At 42.1% G+C, this 26791-nt stretch overlaps 2 protein-coding genes across 4 annotated transcripts in view; both read right to left on the bottom strand.

Moving 5' to 3' along the window:
* Positions 1 to 614: 614 nt before the first annotated feature.
* On the bottom strand, positions 615 to 15260 carry LOC311280106 (membrane-spanning 4-domains subfamily A member 15). Of its 3 annotated transcripts, XR_014625632.1 has the most exons (8): positions 15030 to 15260; positions 9586 to 9695; positions 8095 to 8208; positions 7288 to 7344; positions 6963 to 7121; positions 4694 to 4807; positions 2350 to 2776; positions 615 to 1554 (listed from the first exon to the last, which is right to left on the bottom strand). XR_014625632.1 is itself a non-coding variant. In XM_084392027.1 (7 exons), the coding sequence occupies exons 2-7, from the start codon at positions 9691 to 9693 to the stop codon at positions 2738 to 2740; spliced, it is 591 nt and encodes a 196-aa protein (XP_084248153.1). In that variant the 5' UTR covers positions 9694 to 9695; positions 15030 to 15260; the 3' UTR covers positions 615 to 2737. The 3 variants fall into 3 exon arrangements, 2 of the variants coding, with proteins under 2 accessions (XP_084248153.1, XP_084248154.1); XM_084392027.1 differs by having other exon boundaries at positions 615 to 2776; XM_084392028.1 differs by lacking the exons at positions 615 to 1554; positions 15030 to 15260 and adding an exon at positions 14672 to 14694 and having other exon boundaries at positions 2336 to 2776.
* Positions 15261 to 22087: 6827 nt separating this feature from the next.
* Positions 22088 to 26791, bottom strand: part of vit (vitrin) — a 40673-nt gene continuing 35969 nt past the window's right edge. Inside the window, exon 23 of the mRNA XM_084391822.1 lies at positions 22088 to 23149. Within this exon, the coding sequence (XP_084247948.1) occupies positions 22971 to 23149 (179 nt within the window). The 3' untranslated portion in view covers positions 22088 to 22970. The remainder of the gene's footprint in view (positions 23150 to 26791) is intronic.

The following is a 26791-nucleotide window of genomic DNA, read 5'->3' as shown; positions in this document are numbered from 1 at the left end:
ACGACCGTGTTGTGAAATATACGCCCTCCCACAGCTGTAGGGGGAGCTCGTGGGGAAAACACACGACAACAAAAGGGAAAATCAGCGAAGAAGTGACGAGAGTTCGCTAGAGTTACCGAGTTCTCCTTTAACGCTATAACAGATTCATACTAAAAGCTAAAAAACGTACATTTTGATTTCAGGAGGCCTTTAAGTCTTTCCTACATCTAGGATCATTGTTGGGGAAACGGTCTTTGTGGGAAGTACGTTTTCCCCATTGTGATATTGTAGTGTTTGTGTCAGTTGAGTCTAGCCTGGGAAAACCCAGACAAACTTCCAGCAAATTTAGATTTGCTCTGCAAGTAATCTGGCAAACAGCCCATTCAAGCCCATTTCTAATCCGTCCAAATCGAGGCACCAATCAGAAACGTTGGGGCGGGCTTTACACGATGACGATCGCTCTGATTGGTTTTAGGTCTATCCAGTTGCGCCCAGAGGCCTTTGAGCGACGTCCGTTGGTGACGCCCCTTTGGAAATGAGTTATTAATGAAGCTTTGCCAGACCATAACTCAGTTACTACTGAGAATGGTCTGGTTTTAAACCAGGCTAAATTAAATCCAGAAGTAGAGAAAATATTGCCTTGCCTGATTATTTAATCAAGTACACACACTTAATACAAAATGACAAATGTGAAAATAAAAATCACCTTAAATATACATGTGGACAAGGAGTATTCCTGCTGTAAAAAACAACTGTATTAAAGTCAAAGACTTCTGGGACAGAATATAGTGCTTTGATCAAGTGTGAAGATATACATGATGATAATGTGGAGACTGAGATGTTTCAAGGGAAAGCAGGACCTGCAGATTCACATATCTTATATATCTTGTAATCATTACAAGCACAAGTTGTAATCGCAACATATTCGCTGTGTCTGTTTAACTCAATACATGACATTATCAAACCACATGTATTATATCATATCTGCACATCACTGCTATACTGACACGCTCATCTCTGACTGATAACACTCGATTATAACATTGAAACAAGCATTTTCTGTAAAGCTGCTTTGAAACTGTATTGTGAAAAGCTTTACACTTAAACTGAATTAATATGGACTGGATCACAAAACTGTATTTAGCACTTGAGATCAGATCACAGAGACTGATGTTACGTTTGAATATACATGATCACTGTAAGATTGGTGTTTTCATTTGGAATATGTATTTGTAAATGTGTGTCAGACGTTTAGGAAATGTTTATGATTTGAGTCATGTATATCTGCCAATATAAAGATGTATATGAGGCCGTATATGAGCAGTTGACCTTAATAAGTTGGATAATAAGTATAATAAGTTCAACGAGTGATAAATGTCTTCACAGTAAATAGCCAAGATTCAGTGTGTGTTTCTGAGTTAATGTGAATTGAAAAATAGCTTTTTTTACACTGCAAAAAAATAGGTTTACATTATTTTAAATCAAGATAAGAAAATTACTTCAGATATTAAAGGGATGGTTCGGAGCACCTAGGGTCCTTTACACCATGAGCTCGAGCCGAACACCCCCAGAAGCCTTTTCTCCCCTCAGTTGAACATTATTAAAGTTAGAGCTTATTTAGAGATCAGCCGATGGTTTAGTGCAGGCGCTAACGGATCCTATGATGTATCTGGTAAATTACCCCACTAATAATGCCCAGAATGCACCAATCTTCTACAGTAGCACAAGTAGGTTCTGTACTCATAAAACAAGGTGTTGGAAAGTTTGTAAGTACATCAGGAGTTTATTTAAATAGCCTGATGGCTAATGCTACCGCTAACCCGGACGTCGACGTCACTTCAGTGGTTTGGGAAAAGCGATCATAAGGATGAAGTGTAACGACAAATTATTATTTTTTCCGAAGTGTTAACAACTTAGTGTTAACTAATAATTGTAATAAACTGGAACTACCAACAAAATATTAGTGCATTCCTGGAACTGGGCATCGTTACACTGCATCCTTATGCATCGCTTTCTGCAGGACTTTTACAGGCTTTTCCCAAATCACTGAAGTGACGTCGACGTCCGGGTTAGCGGTAGCATTAGCCGTCAGGCAAGTGTTATTTAAATAAACTCCTGATGTACTTACAAACTTTCCAATGCCTCGTTTTATGAGTACAGAACCTATTTGTACTACTGTAGAGGTTTGGTGCATTCTGGGCATTATTAGTGGGGTAATTTACCAGATACATCATAGGATCCATTAGCGCCTGCACTAAACCATCCGGCTGATATCTCTAAATAAGCTCTAACTTTAATAATGTTCAACCGAGGGGAGAAAAGGCTTCTGGGGGTGTTCGGCTCGAGCTCATGGTGCAAAAGACCCTAGGCTGATTTTACTCCAAACCATCCCTTTAAATCTTGTTTTATGAAAAATGTATCAAAATTGAGTTTAAGCTTAAAACCAAGACCAAATATCTGCCAATGTGTTCAGAAAATGAATTTAATTCAAAGGGGAAACATTTTGTTTCTTGAATAAAAGTATCTTGATTTAAAAATGTTTAGATATTTGTCCTGGACACAAGAACACTGACGGCTGTTTTATATTGTCAGTCTCAGAACAAAACAGTGGTATTAGTAACACTAAGAAGAGACACTACATTCTAATGCCCGTTACCATATACTCTATGCAACTCTGAAGATCACAGTTGATTATCAGTGAAATCCGCTGGCTCCTTCTTCACGGACATGAGGTGATGTTCAGATGATCTGTGTTAGTTCACTCCGCGGACGGCAGGTTCCTCATGACCACAACGGCCTGCGGAGACCAGGAAGTCATCCATAAACATTATGAAATGATGAATAGTGTCAGGAAAAAGTACAGCCAGCCGGTCATTATGGCTAAATAAACCCTGACAGTGTGATTACGATACGTTATCTTACTTTAAAAAAAAGTAAGTAATTTTTTTTTTTTTTTTTAATGGATATGAAATATTGATTTGAGTTGAAATGCTTTTATTAGTTTTAGTTTACTTGCAGAGACAGAACACAAGCACAGCTATGTAGGAAACAAAGGTTTCCCAGGTGAACTATTGTTGAATTATTGATGAATACTGTGATTAAAATATTCCTGTGTATTATATTATAAAGTACACACTGCATTAATGCAGGGAGACCGGGGACAGTTGCAACATGTCATTTTTCTCCAATCAGAAACAAGCTAGAGTGATGACACTCATACTGCACATGCACAGTTAGACCCCCCGCCCACACCAAGACCACAAAACACATATTCAACATCTGCTGCTGTATTTATTCAACAAAACTGGTTTTGGAGGTATGAATGTACATTTTTTCATGAGATGTATTTTTGTCATACTGTCCTGACATTTTGTATGAATTAATCGAAACTTACTTAGTTTGAATTATTGTTTTGTTGACTTCTAAGTGACATGGTTAGCATGTGTCAGAGTCAGTGTGTCTAGCAGGCGTATGATGGCTGATCGGGTCGGGGACGGTTGCAACATGTTATAAATTGCATGTTTAATAAAAGTTTGTTGCATTGCAAATTGTTCAATTCTTCCAGTCTGACACTGAAATATGGAGAGATTGATTAGCATCTGTAACGCCCGCACACTGTAGGCCTATGTTCTACACATGAACAAAACTCAATAACTGTTATTTGATAAATATGACTAAATAAATAAATAATAGGCCACAATAATATTATTGTATAAATAAATAATACTACAATATTATAGTAGGCCTAAAACAGTTAATATTTTCAGAATTCTATGCTCATTGAGTTAATTAGTGAAATTTAAGGTATTTTTAACATGTTGCCATCGTCCCCTGGGTCGGGGTCACAGCATCTGGCTTCTTCCATTCAAATAAATACTGTGAACGATATGTCATATGTAATCATCTTTAAATGGTATGGGTAATTAGCAGACAGATGCACGTTTAATATATACAAATGTGGTTGGTCTAGTCCAAATAGTCTCTGAGTAACTGAGAGAAATGCAAAAAGTGTTGCAACTGTCCCCGGTCTCCCCTAAAGGAAAGTAATGTTGATCATATAGTTCACCTCTTAATGCAGTCTTTGTAAATTAACTAAATTAACTTATGGTAACACTTAACAATAAGATCTGATATAATAACATTAGTTATCAAATGCTGCAAAAAATATAATTGCTCATTATTAGTCCATTGTTAGTTAATGCATGAACTAATGTTAGGGAATTAATCCATCATTAAAGTGTTACCCTTTTCATGATTATTAAATGCACAACGTTGTTTGTCTTTCTTTTTCTTTCTTTCTTTCTTTCTTTCTTTCTTTCTTTCTTTCTTTCTTTCTTTCTTTCTTTCTTTCTTTCTTTCTTTCTTTCTTTCTTTCTTTCTCTCTCCAGCTTTCCACGACCCAATCAGAAAAGAGCACTCAATTTTAAAGAAAAAATTTCTATATACAGTGAAATCTCTTAAATTATTGCATAATACTTTTATGTTTAACAGGTTATTTACAGTTTTCCAGAAATAAAGTATGTTTACGAGCTGTTTAATTCATACAATGTAATTAAAAAATAAAACTGAATTAAAACTAAATTAATGAATTAAAACTAAATCCATAAAGTGATCCCTTTATGGGAATCCCTAAAAGATTATATATATATATGATACAGAAGCGTTTCTTCCTTGAGTTTGAGTCTGTGGTGTTTGACAGAGGATCTGAGATTACCTGAGTCCTGCTGGATCGCAGCGCTGCCCGAGCGAAGAACGTCATGGCTATAAGCAGACTCCCTCCTATCAAGCTGTGACAGAAGAACACTCGCTCTATCTTCTCGACGCCCATCTGTGAAAATAGATAGAGTCTTTATTGTCCCATAGGGATAATCATTTCCATACATCCTTTTTTCCTTCTTCCATAGCACAGAAATATCACAGTATCACACAAACCGGAGTTTCTGTTCATATAGTAACTTTTTTTTTTTTGATTAAAACTGCACATGCATAATCGCTCCTTCATTAAACTCTTAAAAATAAAGGTTGCAAAAGGGCGTTTTCACAGCAATGCAATAGAAGAACAAAACCTCGGCGGACGGAGACTAAGACGGCGGACTTAATTAATAACATCTGCCTCATTATATACTCACTCACTGCACTCTTAAAAATAAAGGGGTTTTTCACAGCAATGCAATAAAATAACCATTTCTGGTTCACAAGGAACGTTTCAGTGATCAGTTCTTAAAGAAACACTTTTTTCTTAGTGTGACCATCGATGCCATTGAAGCACCTTTATTTGTAAGAGTGTGGTTGAACATACACCCCTCTGTCACTGGGTTTGCGTATGCAGACGACAGTCCGTCACATGTGGAGAGCCCGCGAGCACAAAAGGCTCATCAGCTCTTCTGTCTGAAGAAGACTCGCAGGCAAGCCAAGGGAGACGTTCCCTTTCGAAGTGGAACTCCAACGCTGTGTCATAGAGTTGATGCTATGGGGAACCAATTCCCACTACGCCATGCTGAAGGAGTGCTGCATGCATAGGCATGGGCATAGCATAAATCGACTCTACGGATACTCATCCAGAGTCAGAAGCGCTTCAACCCCATGGCCGCATCCCATGTGTCTCGTATAGTGGCACGACTTCCTAAGCCAATATCCCCAGATACTAGGAGAAATCCCCAAGCTTCTATTCTCTATAGTCAGGGAATTCCCAGCTGATATACCTCCCTCCCGCCCCTTGTGGGACAGACCTCAGCCTTATGAGACCCCAGGAGCAGATCTCTACGGGAAAAATACCCAACATAGCCTCAGCTACGCTCGGTATATCTCACCAGTACTTCGACAGGGCTCTTAGGGAACATTCCCAACTACATATCTTCAGTATTACCACTCATTCAGGGGGGAGCATACAACCGATCGCTTTTGAGGAAGGAGGCAAACAAGAGAAGGCATATAATAGTTTGGCCAAAACTCTTGTCACCCAAACTTAATACCGCAAGGAAACCATGGGGAAGAGTCTGCTCTACTTGAGCCCCTAGCGTAATTAGGGGAGAGCAGCTCATACCCTGCCTTGAGTAAAGGATCTTCCCACTATTGTTAATGGCTAAACTCTAGCATGCAACAATAACAACGAGGGACACCCTGGGTAATCTATCTCTACTCGATTTTTGAACACTGATCATACTGAGGAGACCTATAGAAGCACCCATCCAAAGGTGAGCTTGCATCCCTAAAGCAGTTGGGGAGGGAGGGAAACAGGAAAGAGGGACCCTTGTGAACTCCCGGTCTGTTCGCCCTGCTCTAACTTGGGCCGCCTACCGAAGGGAGCATGCGAGTTGATAAAAACCTCAATAATTAGCACCTCAGTATAGACAAAAAGTGGGTAACCTCTTATATTCCTGCCCAAGCTAAAACCTTCGGTATTGCCACTCATCCACATCCTTACCCTTATTCAGGAAAGTGAGGCAAACAAGAACACAACATAATGCCGTTTACCCGATACCTCTCCTCACCCAGGCGAGTCGCAGGGGAGCTTCGGTCCTTCTTAAAGAGCCCAGTGTAACTGGGGGAGAGCAGCTCATACACAGCCAGAGTAGCATGTCTCCCTACTTGAATGAATGAATGAGGCATTTATATAGCGCTTTCATATGTACTACTGTACACCCAAAGCGCTTTACAATCATATCATTAATTAAATTAATTAATAAGGATTAGTTATTCCTTGTGAATGATTTGGTTATACTTGACTAATTACTCTTAGGTTACCATGACTTTACTTTACAATTAATTATACATTGTGCATTACTCTCATTAATTATGAACCTGTGCTTATAGTAATCCTCTGGGAGACCTTTTTGACTGAGCGCTATTACTTACCAGTTCTTTAATCAGAGTTTCTTGTTAGTTAATAGCAGTTACTAGAATGTTAATATGGTGTTAATCATTTGTTCCTGTGTAGTTATTCATGAATGACAGAGCAGTATTAAATCCATAAAGACCCTCACGTAATGTTGTTCGAGATGTCGTCGCTCCACCGCTGTTTGATTTTCACTCCAATGATTCCAGTATATGTGATTGATCCCCGCGATGGCTCTGATGAACTCCACACAAGCACAGAACACTCCGATGGTCGAGATGATACTCAGAGCAAGGCTGGCTGTGATCTGAGAGCAGTCAGTTCAGAAAACATCAACGTGTAAAATATCAAACACATTTAAGAATAGTAATATTACACTTTAAATAGAGAAAACTGTATAGTTTGAACACAAGCATTCTCAAAATGATTCATGAGTACAAACAGTGAAACACAAAGGTTACACAGACACTTACGATCTTTTTGGAGGGGTTGCGTTCACCCAGGATATACAAAATGCCACAGATAAAGAACTGCAAAAAAAAGTAAGACATTTAGTATTCAACTATTGCTAAATACTATTATAATACACACAGATTCACACAGTCCACCTCTTAATTTGAACGAATTACATAAAGTGCATGAAGCATGAATTCAAAACAGTAACATATCAAATGTATTTAACACTTATATATTCAGGTTTACACATTTTGTAATTGAGTTTGATAAATTGTTTAGATGTTTGATGTACGATGCATACCCATTTTAATTAATGTTTAGAATTGTTTTTTAATTGGTTAACGTTTGTGTTAAATGACTGACATCTTTTTGCATTTGCACATTGTTGTGAGTGAAATGGTTTTGTTTTTTTACTAAAGTGAAATGATATACCATTTGATTTCAGTTAAATTGTAAAATGAATCAAAAGGACATGATACTTGCCAACTAAATTTAAAGGACAAAAAAAAATAAAAAAAATAAAATAGGTTCAATGCAAGTTGTACCTGATGTAGCAGATTTGCATTTGGTCAGTTGTAAAAGTAATATTACGATTAGAACATTTTTTGACTTTTATGAGTGGAATAATCTCATGTTTAATCTGTCGACCAGTGGTTTTCAAATGTGGGGATCCAATCCAATGATTTTGTTTTGAAACATAAGGCTAGTTTTGTAGAGGTGTAGTTCATTAGTGTAGTTGGCTGTGGCCTTAGACGTTTTCTTAGAAGTAATGAAAGATCTTTCAAGGCAAAGCATGCTAATATAGTCAGAAGACGAGAACATACCAGGATCCCGAGCCAGAAGGGGGTGTACGTGTCTTCCAAGGTTAATGGATCGGAGTGCACATTCATGGTGATTCCAAACATGATCATGGATACGGCCATCATCACCAGCACAATCTTACACCGGACACATGGAAACGGACAATCATGTGAATCAATGTGAAACGTCTCTCAGAAGACTGCTTCTCAGTAATATTGCTCATCTTCATCAGTAATATTGCTCATCTTCATCAGTAATGGGAGGGAAACAGCAGTGGACAAATAGTAAAAAAAAAAAAAAAAAAAGGTTTTGCATGCAGATGTAATGACAAGGTCATGCTATAAAGGATTAGTTCACTTCAGAATTAATATTTCCTGACAATTTACTCTCCCCCTCGTCATCCAAGATGTTCATGTCTTTCTTTCTTTAGACGGCACGATCCAGCCGAGGAATAAGAGTCTTATCTAGACAAACAAGCGGACATTTTAGAACAAAATAAACATATATATATATATATATATATTTAACCACTAATGCTGGTCTTGCACTAGCTGTGATGCGACACGTTATGTAATGAGGTTGGAAACGTCAGGCGGTGACCTGACGTAGACGGAAAATGAAGGGTACGGCGAAAAACTTCAAAATCGTCCGACATCGTTGTTTTACCTTTTATTTTTTGTATTTTTTGTAAATGTCGTTTAACTCAGTCTTTGCACGTTCGCTTAGTAAACACTGGGTCTGTTCTTACGCCTACGTCACGCTTGACCTTTCAACCTGATTACGTAATGTGTGTCGCATCACAGCGAGTGCAAGACCAGCATTTGTGGTTAAAAGTATATAAATGTTTATTTTGTTCTAAAATGTCCGCTGGTTTGACTAGATGAGACTCTTATTCCTCGGCTGGATCGTGTCGAGACTTTGAAGCTGCACTCAAACGCACATCTGGACCTTCGACCCGTTGGACCCCATTTAAGTCACTATATGGAGAAACATCTTGTATGTTTTCCTTAAAATTTTTATACATTTTTTAATAATTTTTATTTATTTAATTTCCTTCATTTTTTTTTCCGACTTAAGTAAGAAATACATGGACATTTTGGATGACGAGGGGGAGAGTAAATCATCAGGAAATTTTAATTCTGAAGTGAACTAATCCTTTAATATCTGCTAACTCTATAACTTTATTGTGATGTTCCTCCTACAGACATTCTACTGACTATAAGTAACTTTGCAACTACATGTCAACTTATTCTACTAACCCCCAGTTTACTAACACTCTAATGACAGTTAGTAGACATGTAGGTGCAACTTTACTTATAGTCAACAGAATGTGTTAAAGGGAACATCATAATAAAGTGAAACTGTGAAATTTAGTGAGTATTTCCTTAAAACAAGAAAACAAAATAATCTTGTTTCCCCTTTGGGTGAATTAGGTTTATTTATTTGGATGATTCCTGATTGATCTGTGCTTGAATAGTTGTATTCATCTGAAAGGATGGTGTTGTGTGTCTCACTCCGATACACTTGGGTTGTCCTTTGAGGAAGCGGTGCACAGGTTTACTGCCGCCCGTCACCAAGCTGATCGGCTCCGGCGCTCCTGCGGCTGCTGGACCCTCCACCATCACTGCAGCACAGTTACAACAACAGCTTTACTCAAGCCTTTCCACAACTGGACCCTCCACCATCACTGCAGCACAGTTACAACAACAGCTTTACTCAAGCCTTTCCACAACTGGACCCTCCACCATCACTGCAGCACAGTTACAACAACAGCTTTACTCAAGCCTTTCCACAACTGGACCCTCCACCATCACTGCAGCACAGTTACAACAACAGCTTTACTCAAGCCTTTCCACAACTGGACCCTCGACCATCACTGCAGCACAGTTACAACAACAGCTTTACTCAAGCTTTTCCACAACTGGACCCTCGACCATCACTGCAGCACAGTTACAACAACAGCTTTACTCAAGCCTTTCCACAACTGGACCCTCCAACATCACTGCAGCACAGTTACAACAACAGCTTTACTCAAGCTTTTCCACAACTGGACCCTCGACCATCACTGCAGCACAGTTACAACAACAGCTTTACTCAAGGCCTTTCCACAGCTGGACCCTCCACCATCACTGCAGCACAGTTACAACAACAGCTTTACTCAAGCTTTTCCACAACTGGACCCTCGACCATCACTGCAGCACAGTTACAACAACAGCTTTACTCAAGGCCTTTCCACAACTGGACCCTCCAACATCACTGCAGCACAGTTACAACAACAGCTTTACTCAAGCCTTTCCACAACTGGACCCTCGACCATCACTGCAGCACAGTTACAACAACAGCTTTACTCAAGCCTTTCCACAACTGGACCCTCCAACATCACTGCAGCACAGTTACAACAACAGCTTTACTCAAGGCCTTTCCACAACTGGACCCTCCAACATCACTGCAGCACAGTTACAACAACAGCTTTACTCAAGCCTTTCTACAACTGGACCCTCCACCATCACTGCAGACCAGTTACAACAACAGCTTTACTCAAGCCTTTCCACAACTGGACCCTCCAACATCACTGCAGCACAGTTACAACAACAGCTTTACTCAAGCCTTTCCACAACTGGACCCTCCAACATCACTGCAGCACAGTTACAACAACAGCTTTACTCAAGCCTTTCCACAACTGGACCCTCCAACATCACTGCAGCACAGTTACAACAACAGCTTTACTCAAGGCCTTTCCACAACTGGACCCTCCACCATCACTGCAGCACAGTTACAACAACAGCTTTACTCAAGCCTTTCCACAACTGGACCCTCCAACATCACTGCAGCACAGTTACAACAACAGCTATACTCAAGCCTTTCCACAACTGGACCCTCCACCATCACTGCAGACCAGTTACAACAACAGCTTTACTCAAGCCTTTCTACAACTGGACCCTCCAACATCACTGCAGCACAGTTACAACAACAGCTTTACTCAAGCCTTTCCACAACTGGACCCTCCAACATCACTGCAGCACAGTTACAACAACAGCTTTACTCAAGCCTTTCCACAACTGGACCCTCCATCATCACTGCAGACCAGTTACAACAACAGCTTTACTCAAGCCTTTCCACAACTGGACCCTCCACCATCACTGCAGCACAGTTACAACAACAGCTTTACTCAAGCCTTTCCACAACTGGACCCTCCAACATCACTGCAGCACAGTTACAACAACAGCTTTACTCAAGGCCTTTCCACAACTGGACCCTCCAACATCACTGCAGCACAGTTACAACAACAGCTTTACTCAAGCCTTTCCACAACTGGACCCTCCACCATCACTGCAGCACAGTTACAACAACAGCTTTACTCAAGGCCTTTCCACAACTGGACCCTCCACCATCACTGCAGCACAGTTACAACAACAGCTTTACTCAAGCCTTTCCACAACTGGACCCTCCACCATCACTGCAGCACAGTTACAACAACAGCTTTACTCAAGCCTTTCCACAACTGGACCCTCCACCATCACTGCAGCACAGTTACAACAACAGCTTTACTCAAGCCTTTCCACAACTGGACCCTCCATCATCACTTCAGCACAGTTACAACAACAGCTTTACTCAAGCCTTTCCACAACTGGACCCTCCACCATCACTGCAGCACAGTTACAACAACAGCTTTACTCAAGGCCTTTCCACAACTGGACCCTCCATCATCACTGCAGCACAGTTACAACAACAGCTTTACTCAAGGCCTTTCCACAACTGGACCCTCCACCATCACTGCAGACCAGTTACAACAACAGCTTTACTCAAGCCTTTCCACAACTGGACCCTCCATCATCACTGCAGACCAGTTACAACAACAGCTTTACTCAAGCCTTTCCACAACTGGACCCTCCACCATCACTGCAGCACAGTTACAACAACAGCTTTACTCAAGCCTTTCCACAACTGGACCCTCCACCATCACTGCAGCACAGTTACAACAACAGCTTTACTCAAGCCTTTCCACAACTGGACCCTCCACCATCACTGCAGACCAGTTACAACAACAGCTTTACTCAAGCCTTTCCACAACTGGACCCTCCACCATCACTGCAGCACAGTTACAACAACAGCTTTACTCAAGCCTTTCCACAACTGGACCCTCCACCATCACTGCAGACCAGTTACAACAACAGCTTTACTCAAGCCTTTCCACAACTGGACCCTCCACCATCACTGCAGACCAGTTACAACAACAGCTTTACTCAAGCCTTTCCACAACTGGACCCTCCACCATCACTGCAGCACAGTTACAACAACAGCTTTACTCAAGCCTTTCCACAACTGGACCCTCCAACATCACTGCAGCACAGTTACAACAACAGCTTTACTCAAGCCTTTCCACAACTGGACCCTCCACCATCACTGCAGCACAGTTACAACAACAGCTTTACTCAAGCCTTTCCACAACTGGACCCTCCACCATCACTGCAGCACAGTTACAACAACAGCTTTACTCAAGCCTTTCCACAACTGGACCCTCCACCATCACTGCAGCACAGTTACAACAACAGCTTTACTCAAGCCTTTCCACAACTGGACCCTCCAACATCACTGCAGCACAGTTACAACAACAGCTTTACTCAAGCCTTTCCACAACTGGACCCTCCAACATCACTGCAGCACAGTTACAACAACAGCTTTACTCAAGCCTTTCCACAACTGGACCCTCCAACATCACTGCAGCACAGTTACAACAACAGCTTTACTCAAGGCCTTTCCACAACTGGACCCTCCAACATCACTGCAGCACAGTTACAACAACAGCTTTACTCAAGCCTTTCCACAACTGGACCCTCCACCATCACTGCAGCACAGTTACAACAACAGCTTTACTCAACCCACCACCATAATGTAATCATCCATCTAAGTTCAGTTCAAGAAGTGAATGTTGATGTTGCAAAATTTGTCAATTTTGATAGAAAGTCGAATCAGTTATAAAGCACAGCGCAGGATTCCTGAAAATATGGTTAATAATAAAGTTGTTTCAAAATAATCACATCTAACACTCTAAAGCAAGCTGTTTGAAGCCAGTCTTAGTGTGCTATTCCTCAAGTAACTTTGTAACGTAATCAGATTACTTTTTCTTATCAAGTAATTAGTAAAGTAACACATTACTTTTAGATTTACTACTAAATATCTGAGTTCCTTTTTCAAATAAGTAATGCAAGTTACTTTGTTTTCCCATGTATTGACGCAGGGCCAGTGCGAGTTAGTGAAGCTAGTTCTACTTCTAGACTAAGGGCCCTATATTAACGATCTAAGCGCATGGTCTAAAGCGCACGGTGCAAGTCCACTTAGGGCGTGTCCAAATCCACTTTTGCTAGTTTAACGACGGCAAGGCCAGGCGCACGGTCTAAAAGGGTCGTCCCTATTCTCTTAATGCGTAATGGGTGTGTTTTGGGATTTACGTGCGTTAAACCAATCAGTCTCATCTCCCATTCCTTTAAATGCCAGTTGCGCTCGCGCCAAGGCAGATTCGCTATTTACATGACGGAATTTGATAGTGGAAAGACCGAAGCGTCTCCAGAGCGCATCTGCTCGTGCGCGAGGTCAAAGTGGGCAAGCAGACCATCTATGGGACAAGCCGGATTCACCATATCTTTATGTACACAATAATAATCTTTTACATTGTAATCCTTTTATTTTAAATATTTGGCATGTTTGTGTGTTGCTCTGCGTCCCTGTGTGTGTTTAATAAGCAGAGAGTAGCTGCGTTGTGGACCCGCCTATAGGCGCACATTACTAATGCGCTCATTAAATAACAAAACTATTTCTGTCTATTTCTGTTCCTCAAAATAGCAACGCTCCAACAATGTGCCAGAACACACACTCGTTCTCAGACCAGCAGCCCATGGGCGCACAAATGGGCGCAAATGCATTTGCTATTTAAACAACGTGGCGCAGGACGTGAAAATGATAATTGCGTCGGACTGAAACTAGCAGAAAACACTTGCGTCGTGCTTGGCGCTTCATTGCACCGGGTGTAAGATAGGGCCCCTATACGTGTGTAGGCATTTACTCATCCCACTTGCACAAAAACAGTTTCAGTATTCCTCAAAATGAATAAAAACAGTGAAATACAAACAGAATATTACGGAAACCTGCAATAATTAAATATGCTAAATAACACAAATGTACTTTATGTATTTAATCTCGCTTTATTAACCAATGTTTCTGCTGCTGACCTTTGAGGATCCAATTTAACCATACAAATGAGCAAAAATGACTATTAAACGTCACAGTTTTGTGTTTATTGCTGAAGTAAGAGTGTTGAACTTCTCCTGCGTCCGGTTCTTCTGCGGTCCAGAACGGCAGAACCGCTGAAAGGTTTGTTTGTGTGGCGCCCTTTACTGCACAAGAGTGAATTTGCATTTCACTTTATTCAGTTCACTTCTGGTGTGAAAGGGACTTTACATTTGCCAAATTATTTTTTTATTAAAAAAACATACAAGCCAGTCCTGCCAAGATAAGAAAAAGCAATGCAAAAGTAACAAAACACATTACTTTCAATAGGGAGTAATGCAATGTTATAACTCATCACTTTTAAAAGTAACTTACCACAGTATTGTCTGCATAGTGACCGCCTGCCAATGTTTTAACAGCCTCCCTGAACACACTAGCAACTGATTATGAAGCAACGATAACCACTTGTCATTGATGCTGCGCACTAGTATCCTAATGCTTTAAACCTTCAAACTTCAAGACTTTACACTGGACTGCCCTGTGGACTGTATACCAACCTTAAAGCCTTTTCTTTTTCTGTCAGCCAGTCAATTTGTATCAAGTCTCCTATTTTTGACATTCATTCACAAAGAAATGCACATTTCAGCCAACTGTAACTGAAGTTCATGAGCATGTTGTGAGCATCAAAAACAAGCAACTAATCAAACAGTGAAAGAGAGAGCTTGTCAATTACCTGCATGAGTCTGTAATAAACCACCAAGATGAAAACAAGGAAGTTGTGCAAGAGCTGAAGAGAAAGAAAACAGAGAAGAAAACAGAGGGAGGGAAGGACGGGGCGTCACTACGGGATGTTTGGGAAAAGAGGTCAAATCTGTGCTCAGAAAACAGAAACAATGGCCAACTTCATGAAGAGTAGAGAAGAACACATTTCAGTGCTGTAAGGCATTCCTCAACTACACATAATGGTCTGGCAAAGATGAAGCATGAGGAGAGAGTATGAGAGATTGTAAGTCAGTGTGAGAAAGAAGGGAATGGAGTGTCGAAAGCAGCTCCCAAAAGATAACAGCTGCTTCCTGACAAACTAACCGGATCCAGATGTATCATACTCAACTTCCCATTTAATCCCTCTGTTTCTCCCTGTTCCTTGTCTTGCATTATTTGAGTTATCCGTGATATGTGGTTGTATGTTTCCTGGTTTAGGTTTTGTATTAAAAGTCTCCTATATTATCTCCTTGGTCGTGCGCTTGACCTCACCCGTAACAACGAGACAAGAAACCTTTTGTGTTTCCGGCATATTAGACAACAAAAACATATATATATTATTTGCAAATAGCTTAAATCACGAGTGTAGCTTGTGGGAAAGTTGCAAATACATAGTTTTACAAATAAATGATATTTTCAGCTCGAAAGTAAAATTTTGTGCTTTTAATACATTTTGAATTGGTTTGATCGCCTCAACGTGCAAGACATGGATACGGTTCTTCTAAAACCTTTGTCGCATTCTTTTAAGATCTTAGAAGTATGATAATGTCAAGAATGTTTAATTACATGGCATTAATTCTCTCATTCTCCTTCTCTGTCCTTCCCTGCTGTCTTTCTTAATGATTTCAGCTACACTGGTGTAAATATTTGGTCCAAACACACGTCTGATTCTCCTGAATTTGCCACATATAATACACATGAGAATGATGGTGATTATTGTACTTTTTAATAAAAGTATATATTCAAATTAGTAATAATTGTTCATAAATAAAAAGCTGTGAAAACACTGGCAATTAATTTTTTTTAATGAAGTCTAGGAAATGATATTAACCTAACCTGTATGTGTTTTTTGTTGTTGTTTGTTTCTGACGTTTAGAGAAATACAGTGATAGACATATGACATATTTACATGTAACTACTCAGTTAAAAAGCCAGAAAAAGAAAGAGAGCCACAGCATTAGAACAACAATTAATTACAATGACTATCCCTTTCAAGAACATCAGGATTGTAACACAACTGTTGTCCACCAGGGGGTGCTATACACCCTGTGTAAACCAGATTAGGGATGATGGGAGATTCTTTAATTCCACACAAAACAAAACATCACATCACATGTACTCCATTGTTTGTCTAATTTCATCAGGATGTGTTGCTTCAGTCAGCCTAAACCTTTCCAGGAGACAAACTCAATCTTTGTGTGATCAAGTTTGTGTATTATGTGAAACTCGTTTAGTGCCTTTTTCCAGTGTTTGAATCCACTACTCACAAACACATCATGCTTCACATAATACCAAAGATATGCAAAGCAGTATGCAGAATCTTTCTTCTGTGAGTATTTGAGCCATTTTCCTGGGGATGATGATGATGGTGATGGTGATGATGATGATGATGGTGATGATGGTGATGATGATGATGTGATTTTGGTTATTTTTGGATCTTCTCACCCAAATCAAGCTGTTGCCTGTACTTCATCTGTGTCTGTCTTTTTCTAAGGCTGCAAATATATTCTGTCTTCATGACAATCAGCAAACACAACGGTTTCCCCAGCACATTAAACCTCTCAGTATACAGTAATGTGAGAATTCCTTTCATATACTGCATTTCCAAACATCTTGCACAAGTGACATTTGGTAACTATATTTGTTGGTCCATTGGTAACTATATCTTGAGATATTATAGATGTCCCTGCTATTTCAGGTATCTGAACTCATTGACGGAATTTGGCTCTTTCTTTCTTTTGATATATTGAATGTTCAGACATTCATACAACAAAATATTCTGGGGGCCATGAAAGTTTTGTGAAAATGATCAAAAATGCTGGTGGTGGCTGGAAACATTTGTCCAGACACTTTGTCCAAACCTACTCTCTATTCACTTTCTCACCTGGATCGTGATCTTGCCCTTCTTCATTCTACTCTGCCTCAACTTCACGATCTTTCTGCACAGACTTTTCTGAGAAACCAAAAATTGTGACCATGAAAGAGTTAATCGTTTGTTTTTTAGTGTGAGTAATGTCAGGACATTAATCTCTTTACCCTTTGACAATACCATGGCTTTTTATTGTAAAATGTAGGTGGAAACTAGCAGACAATTAATGTGAAAAAGGGAATAATCATAGGAGCTCATCAGAGGTCCATGTTCTGTACTCTCACCAATGACATGACAAGCATTTCTCACAAATATCCTTTATACCTGTGACAAGAACATAGACGAACCCTTCATTGTTGTGTTCACTGGACTCATCTTACATCAATGCTACTACATGGATTATACAGGGCTCCTGTGGACGTACAAGCATAAGCATGTGCTGAATATATGTGCAAATATCGTCCCTAAGGGTCAGAGCAGTTCAGCTTCCAGGCCACCAGAGGACTGTCACGTCCTGAGATTACGTGTCTAGCAGAGCCTGATCTCTTACATGCTCTTTATGTTGCCCAACTATTCTATTCTATTCTATTCTATTCTATTCTATTCTGTTCTATTCTATTCTATTCTATTCTATTCTATTCTATTCTATTCTATTCTATTCTATTGTCAATTGCACAGCTTATTGAAGAAATGTGAATTGTAAAGAGGTAAATAATATAGGTAAATTGATGTTGCCTAAATATTCTATTCTATTCTCAATAGCACAGCTTATTTGCAGCAATATGAATTGTAAATGAAACTGACTTAATAAAACTAACTTAAGCAGTATATAAGTTGTTACCCAACCATTCTATTCTATTCATTTCAATTCTATTCTATTCTCAATAGCATGGCAAAATGAACCAATGTGAATTGTGAAAGCACTAAATAAAATTGACTTTAACTTTCATTAAAAAACCATGAATGGAATTTTAAAATGATACAGCAAGACATTATTTATCTTATATTAAAATGGCAATAAAATGAAGCAAAATTTTGATAGAAAAAGGTAAGCCTAGGCTACATTTTGTGCTTTTGCATTGTTTCTAAGACTTTTACTAATTGTTCTGTAAGTGTAATCAGTATAGAATTTTGTTGCCCAACTATTCTATTCTATTCTCAATAGCACAGCTTATTGAGGCAATGTGAATTGTGAAATTGACTTCAACTTTCATTAAAAAATGAATGGCATTAAAAACTCTACAGCAAGACAACAAGACATCTTATTATTTATCTTATATTAAAATATAAAGTAACTATAATAAAGTAAAACTATGATCAAATCAAGTAAGACTAGGTTACATTTCGTGATTTTCTATTCTATTCTATTCTATTCTATTCTATTCTATTCTATTCTATTCTATTCATGGACTGCCTGCAGTAGATCGTTCACAAAGGCAAGGGAATCTTGAAACAAGTTTTAATTTGCCATCCGCAGGGATACACAGGAGAAAGGAACACAACCAACTAAACTCTAACGACAAACAACAACAGTGCAAGACAGGGGAGAGACTGAAAGTGAGGGCTTAAGTGCATAGGCAAACAAGGGAGCTAACCAGATAATTAACAATAATCTCCATAGAAAGACAGGCAGGAGACAGAGGATGACATAACTAAATAACAACTAATGAGCTAACTTAGAAACATAGAAAAGAACTGAACAGATCAAAAACAAACTTGAAATATGACAGTACAGCCCCCTCCCACAAGGTGTCCCCAGAGGTGAGAGGGTGGGCGCTCTGGAGGTTAACAGGGGATGGCTTAGGCAGGAGAGGAAACCTCCAGCGTGATACCAGTGTTACAGGGCACAAGAGAAGTGCAGGCAGCTCAGGGAGCCAAGGAGACTCCAGCAGTTTAGGGACAGCCACCGTGACCTTGTCTGGGAGAGCAGGCAGCTCTGAGAAGGCTTCAGTGGCCTTGTCTGGGAGAGCAGGCAGCTCTGAGAAGGCTGCAGTGGCCTTGTCTGGGAGAGCAGGCAGCTTTGGGAAGGCTTCAGTGGCCTTGTCTGGGAGAGCAGGCAGCTCTGGGAAGGCTTCAGTGGCCTTGTCTGGGAGAGCAGGCAGCTCTGGGAAGGTTGCAGTGGCCTTGTCTGGGAGAGCAGGCAGCTCTGGGATGGCCTCCATGACCTTGTCTGAGAGAGCAGGCAGCTCTGAGAAGGCTTCTGTGGCCTTGTCTGGGAGAGCAGGCAGCTCTGAGAAGGCTTCTGTGGCCTTGTCTGGGAGAGCAGGCAGCTCTGAGAAGGTTTCAGTGGCCTTGTCTGGGAGAGCAGGCAGCTCTGGGACGGTCACCGTGACCTTGTCTGGGAGAGCAGGCAGCTCTGAGAAGGCTTCTGTGGCCTTGTCTGGGAGAGCAGGCAGCTCTGAGAAGGTTTCAGTGGCCTTGTCTGGGAGAGCAGGCAGCTCTGGGACGGTCACCGTGACCTTGTCTGGGAGAGCAGGCAGCTCTGAGAAGGCTTCAGTGGCCTTGTCTGGGAGAGCAGGCAGCTCTGAGAAGGTTTCAGTGGCCTTGTCTGGGAGAGCAGGCAGCTCTGGGATGGCCTCCATGACCTTGTCTGAGAGAGCAGGCAGCTCTGGGATGGCCTCCATGACCTTGTCTGAGAGAGCAGGCAGCTCTGAGAAGGCTTCAGTGGCCTTGTCTGAGAGAGCAGGCAGCTCTGAGAAGGCTTCAGTGGCCTTGTCTGAGAGAGCAGGCAGCTCTGAGAAGGCTTCAGTGGCCTTGTCTGGGAGAGCAGGCAGCTCTGGGATGGCCTCCATGACCTTGTCTGAGAGAGCAGGCAGCTCTGAGAAGGCTTCAGTGGCCTTGTCTGAGAGAGCAGGCAGCTCTGAGAAGGCTTCTGTGGCCTTGTCTGGGAGAGCAGGCAGCTCTGAGAAGGTTTCAGTGGCCTTGTCTGGGAGAGCAGGCAGCTCTGAGAAGGCTTCTGTGGCCTTGTCTGGGAGAGCAGGCAGCTCTGAGAAGGTTTCAGTGGCCTTGTCTGGGAGAGCAGGCAGCTCTGGGACGGTCACCGTGACCTTGTCTGGGAGAGCAGGCAGCTCTGAGAAGGCTTCAGTGGCCTTGTCTGGGAGAGCAGGCAGCTCTGAGAAGGTTTCAGTGGCCTTGTCTGGGAGAGCAGGCAGCTCTGGGATGGCCTCCATGACCTTGTCTGAGAGAGCAGGCAGCTCTGGGATGGCCTCCATGACCTTGTCTGAGAGAGCAGGCAGCTCTGAGAAGGCTTCAGTGGCCTTGTCTGAGAGAGCAGGCAGCTCTGAGAAGGCTTCAGTGGCCTTGTCTGGGAGAGCAGGCAGCTCTGGGATGGCCTCCATGACCTTGTCTGAGAGAGCAGGCAGCTCTGAGAAGGCTTCAGTGGCCTTGTCTGAGAGAGCAGGCAGCTCTGAGAAGGCTTCAGTGGCCTTGTCTGGGAGAGCAGGCAGCTCTGGGATGGCCTCCATGACCTTGTCTGAGAGAGCAGGCAGCTCTGAGAAGGCTTCTGTGGCCTTGTCTGGGAGAGCAGGCAGCTCTGGGATGGTCACCGTGACCTTGTCTGGGAGAGCAGGCAGCTCTGAGAAGGTTTCTGTGGCCTTGTCTGGGAGAGCAGGCAGCTTTGGGACGGTCACCGTGACCTTGTCTGGGAGAGCAGGCAGCTCTGAGAAGGCTTCAGTGGCCTTGTCTGGGAGAGCAGGCAGCTCTGGGAAGGCTTCAGTGGCCTTGTCTGGGAGAGCAGGCAGCTCTGGGAAGGCTTCAGTGGCCTTGTCTGGGAGAGCAGGCAGCTCTGGGATAGCCTCCATGGCTGTGGACAGGTAGCCCTCCCACCCCCAAAACTTCTTGGGAGGAACTACACCCCTGTGAGCAGCCAGCACACACAAAATAGCTGTAGCCATGATGGTCAGTGCTGCACTTTCTGGAGTGGACTCGGGGGCTGGAGCAATCACTGGACTGTTGTCGGGGGCTGGAGCCAACACTGGAGCAGACTCTGGAATATCTCTCATAGGAACGGATTCGGGGATTTCACTATCTGGAGCAGACTCAGGAATTTCACACACTGGAACAAACTTGGGAATTTTACTCACTGGAGCGGACTCGGGAAGATCCCTTACTGAAAGCATTGTGACCCTTGGAATTGGCAATGCTGTAATCCTTGGAGCGGGAATTTGTCACTCTAGAACGCACTCGAGGGTTTCAATCTCTGGAATGGACTTGAGAGCGGACTCTGGATCTGGGGACCTGAGAGGGGAAGATTTCTTCAGGGCCTTCCAGATAGAAATAACCGACAAGAACTGAAAAGATAATAAAACTAGAAATGTGACAATTCTATTCTTTTCTCAATAGCAATGTAAACTGTGAAAAGTGCTAAATAATATTGACATAAGCAGTATAGAATTTATGTTGCCCAATTATTCTATTCTATTCTATTCTATTCTATTCTATTCTATTCTATTCTATTCTATTCTATTCTATTCTCAATAGCACAGCTTATTGAAGCAATGTGAATTGTGAAAAGTGCTAAATAAAATGGACTTAAGTAGTACAGAATTTGTTACCCACCCATTCTATTCAATTACCAATAGCACAGATTATTTAAGGTACTTAACTTAACATTCACTAGTTCGCCTGCCCGTTCAGAGGGAGAAGGGGAGAGGAGGGCTGCCGGAAGAATTTGTCAATGAGATGACGTTGTGTCTGCTGCTTAAATAGTGTGCTCGTAATGATGATTGACAGAACTGAATGTTTAGGCTCCTCCCGAACGTATGTTTTGAATTTCATCTAACTTACCATATTGGCCATTGGCCAATTTTTTTACTTCATTCTTTGGAATAAATCTCAGCATATTAATCTACTCGTCATGTGTGCGACTGTGTGTGCCTGCAATGTAAAGAACAACAACAACAGAAACAAACAAACACATTTGCTTGCATACTATGGCTTGACAGATTTATTACCCAAAATAATTATCAAGATTTTGGCAGAGTTTAAAGATATTCTCTCCCAGACACTTAACATTTCAGTCCAAATCAATGAATTTGCTGGTTTTCAATAATCATTTTATTAAAAATTACATTAAAATATTGGACAAATTGTGTCATCTTAAAAAAAAAATACAAGAATTTTTATATACAAATACAAAAATTTCAATATATGAATTTAAAATGACAAGTAAAAAACGTTTTAGGTCTATGATCAACATCTGTTCGAATGGATATGAGTCATCAAACCACACAACCGGAGCTTTCTGAATGTTGCCTTTCTTCTTGTATTTTCTGTAAATTCTCTTAGAAACAGTCATAATACTCCCAATACTGGTCACCTTTGTGCCTTGACAAATATCTTGTACATTACAGTAACATCAGTCAGTTCATGCATGCATTAACAATCCTGTCTTCTGAACATATGCAAATTCCCCATCATTAAAAAAGATTTTTCATTTACAATTAACAAACATTTTCTTTGCTTGGCACTTCTATCTTATGCAGACAGTTAACTTTCCATATGAAAAAAAGATATTATTATTATGTAATTTTTCATATTATTGTGTTTAGCATGTAAAATATAAATAATCTTTAACTGACACAATCTATGCAAAAACTGTAAGCTTGTGTTTTCTCTCATACCAATACAAGTCCGTCACACTGTAATCCAAAGTCACTGAACACACATTCACTGCCATCGTTAAATGACCATTTCCACACTGTATTTTGTTCAAAGCTGGAAACATCTTGCCCGCTTCTAACTGCACTAAACCTGTAACACTGTAATTGTAACTGTGTGGAAATGCACTTGCTCCTTGGATTTTTGGTGATATTCCACAATGGTTCAGTTACGTGGTTGGGAGTTGAATTCGTTGCAGATGTTGTTAATAATTTTTGATACATACTTGTAGAGGTTGTCAAACTCATCCACAAAGAAAGAGTGCTCTCTGTCCGGGTCAGTGGCGATGTATTCCAGCTCGTCCTGCGCTGCCCAGGCGATCCCGATGGAGTACGCGATCACACCTGGAGCGTGAGAGACAGCAGAGGAAAACACTTATCACACCGCAAATATATGCTCGAAAATGGGCACTTTTATTATTCAGGGCCAAAAAGTTCTAGCTACAGCCTGTGAATTATGACGTTTAATGTGATTCTAGATCTACATCCTTGGCTGGTCCTGGTACAACATTCCCAAAAATCAGTCAGATGTTAGACTCAGGGCTTGACTAACTCTTTTGCTCACCAGCCACTGTGGCTAGTGGTTTTCCAAAGTTACTAGCCACTTAGCATTTTCACTTGCCACAATTCTGACATTGATACCATGGGGAAAAACTGCCATATAGATATTTTTATTATTATCTCATAATTTGGCAGCAGGTATATTAGGCTGCTCTCACTTTAAGACATGACGCACAAATCCATCATACTGTTACACATGCGTTTCCTTTCTCAACTGTTAATGTTCACTTAAAACAGAACGACCCAGGTTACTTGACTGTAACCCTGTTCCCTGAAAAAGCGGAACGAGATGCTGCGCTGCTTAGCGCATTGGGAACGTCTTTAATCGTGACCAGCTGTGAATATTGTGTGTAACACGACAATAGAATTGACCCGGAGGTATTATAGCCTCGGTCGTCACCAGTGCGCACCCGCAACACAAGGCTATAAATAGATGAGCCACAGCTGCATCGTCAGGATATTTTGTCCGAAGAGCAGTCCTGGGACATCTTCAGCATGGCAATGCAGCGCAGCATCTCGTTCCACTTTTTCAGGGAACAGGGTTACAGTCAAGTAACCCGGGTCGTTCCCTTTCAAAAGCTACAATCGATGCTGCGCTGCTTAGCGCATTGGGAACTGGAATACCCACACCGCCGTGCTTGAAGGTGTCTGGACCCCTTACGGTTGTGTAGGTGTGCTCACAAGAACGCAAGACGGCCTCAGACATTAGATTGTGATGTGATGTGCGACTCAAGGACGTGGGAGCCCCGAGTAGCATGAACATCCAAACTATAAAATCTTATGAATGTGTGCAGAGAGGACCAGCCTGCCGCATCACAAACAAGTTGTAAGGGGGCACCCCTTGCCAGAGCACTAGAGGAGGCGACCCCTCTGGTGGAGTGAACCCTTAGACCCATTGGCGAAGCTTGACCGGGCGCCTCATAGGCAAAAGCATCCCTGACCCAATGTGACATGGTCTGCTTGGTGGCGGCCGCCCCCCTGTTACGGGCCCCATAACAGACGAAGGCTAGGCCGAATGGAAGAACCCGAAATTGGTACGCTTCGCCCCCGAAAGCGAACCACAGGAACTTCCTGTGTTGTGGCAATATTTCTATTTGAAGATATGCGTCCTTCAGTTCGATCGTGACGAACCAATCGTGATGTTGAATTTGTGACAAGATCGTCTTGACAGTTAACATCTTGAACTTGAGCGCTTTGACTGTACGGTTTAAGCCTCGAAGATCTAAGATTGGACCGAACCCCCATTTTTCTTGGGAACCAGGAAGTATCTGCTGTAATAACCCGACTCTCTCTCTGGAAGAGGAACATGTTCTGTGGCCTCTTTGCTCAGCAGAGATTGTAGCTCTTGTGACAGTACATGCGACAGCTCTGATTTCACGGAAGTGGTTGAAATGCGGAGGACGACGAATAAATTGGATTCTGTATCCTATTTGTACTGTGCTTAATACCCACGCAGAAATGCCTGGCAGAAGTTTCCACGCTGCCAGACTCTCTGAGAGTGGTATCAATTTTAACACTTCCTGTTGAGGAGATGTTAGATGTTCTGTGTCCTGGATGACAGCAGGAACATCTAACACTTCGCTGGAAACAGTTGCCCCCGAAACACCGGACGCGGTGGGATGGAGAGGTTTCGTGAGGGTAACGGGAAGGGGCAAGCAGGTCTTTTACGCATCCCGTCCCGCGGGGGGCTACCCCCACCAGACTGGCCGCCAGACCATTAGGACTTCTTCTTTCTATTGATAACAGTCCTGAGGTCTGCTTTGGGGGGTTGCTGAGTGCGATGTCCCCAATCCCTGCGAGGGGGAGCGTGGTTCGCCACACTCTGCTTTTTAACCTCCCTGGCTTTTGAAGGACCGGGGAGAGGTTGGGTGGCCAAATAGGCCAGAGGGTGAAATTGGAGAATCGAGAAGAAAAACTCTATCTTTATCTTTGATACCCGTGAGGTTGAGCCTCTCCGTGCTGACCAAAGCAGACACTGAACGGCCGATGGTACGGGCCGTTTGCTTAGTGGCACGGAGAGACAGGTCTGTGGCTCGACGAAGCTCTGTGAATGCCTCCTCATCGATGGTACTTCCCACACTCAAGTCCTTCAACAGGTCATCCTGGTACGCCTGTAACACTGCCATAGTGTGCAGCGCCTGGTACGCCTGTAACACTGCCATAGTGTGCAGCGCAGGACCAGCCTGACCTGCAGCTTGATAAGCTTTGGCTAGTCAAGCTGTAACCTGGCCACCGCGCGAGTAAGCACCTCGAGCAATTCCTCTATGGATTTATCATTGTGAGAGGAATGCTCAGAGGTAGGCTGCTCGTGGTCCGCAGACCCAAGAGATTCGTCATCGTCCCCCGCGTGAACCGAAGAAGCACCGGAGCGCGCTTCGAGATCACGCGAGGGGACGTGTGGATCTGGTGATCAAGCAAGCGATAGGGACGGACCCGTCTCTTGCTCGTCAGCCAGATCCATGCGGGAGCCCCACGATGGTAATGTGGGTGCAGTCTGGAAGTAGCTAATGCGAGCACGAAGCATTTTAACTGTGAACAGCTCACAATGCTCGCACTCACCCTGCTCCAACGCAAGAGCTCCTCCCCCAAACAAACAAAACAGTAATTGTGTGTATCCAGTTCTGACATAGGACGAGAACATTGAGGGACACAGCGCTTACTCTGTTGTTAACTCATTTCTTTTTCTTTGATTTAACTCTTTTCGCTTTTTTTTTTTTTTTTTTTTTTTTTGATCAGAGATGAGAAAGAGAAAAAATCTGCACACTGCCAGTTGGAATCTAACTCCTAACAAAAAATCTGTAGCAGATAGAGAGAGAGATGTTTGCACACATGCACAGAAAGGCCTCTGAAGACAAAAGACCTGACGATGCAGCTGTGGCCTTGTGTCGCGGGTGTGCGCTGATGAAGTCACCGACCGAGGCTATAATACCTCCGGGTCAATATTATATTCCACTATATTCACAGCTGGTCACGATTAAAGACGTTCCCAATGCGCTAAGCAGCGCAGCATCGATTGTAGCTTTTGAAAGGGAACTGACTGTGTTTACGTGAATACTCTGTCATGATTCTGCCTTGTGTTTTAGTAGTTCTCTAGTCTTGTGGCAGGATCATGACAGACCCATGTTTTGTGTACAAGCGCTTGGTCATTAGTTTGGCCATGTGCTTGTGTTGTCTCGTTTCCCAGCCCCGCCCTCCTTGTTACCCTCATTTAGTAATTATCTCCTCCTAATATTCACCTGTTCCCTCATTAGTTTGTCCCTATTTAATCCCCTTGTGTTTGCTGTCCTTTGTCGGTTCATTGTGAAATGTGTATCTGTGAATTGTTGTTGCTGTGAATACTTTGTCTAGAGTTTTTGTTAGTGAAGTTTATTGTCTTTATATAGTTAAGCCTTGTCAGTCTAGTCACCCATTACCTGTGTTGTTTTG

Source organism: Rutilus rutilus (genome assembly GCF_951802725.1).
Source record: "Rutilus rutilus genome assembly, chromosome: 20".
NCBI classification, from domain to species: domain Eukaryota; kingdom Metazoa; phylum Chordata; class Actinopteri; order Cypriniformes; family Leuciscidae; genus Rutilus; species Rutilus rutilus.
The sequence above is the reverse complement of the archived record's forward strand: the minus strand, read 5'-3'. Positions and strand labels throughout refer to the sequence as shown.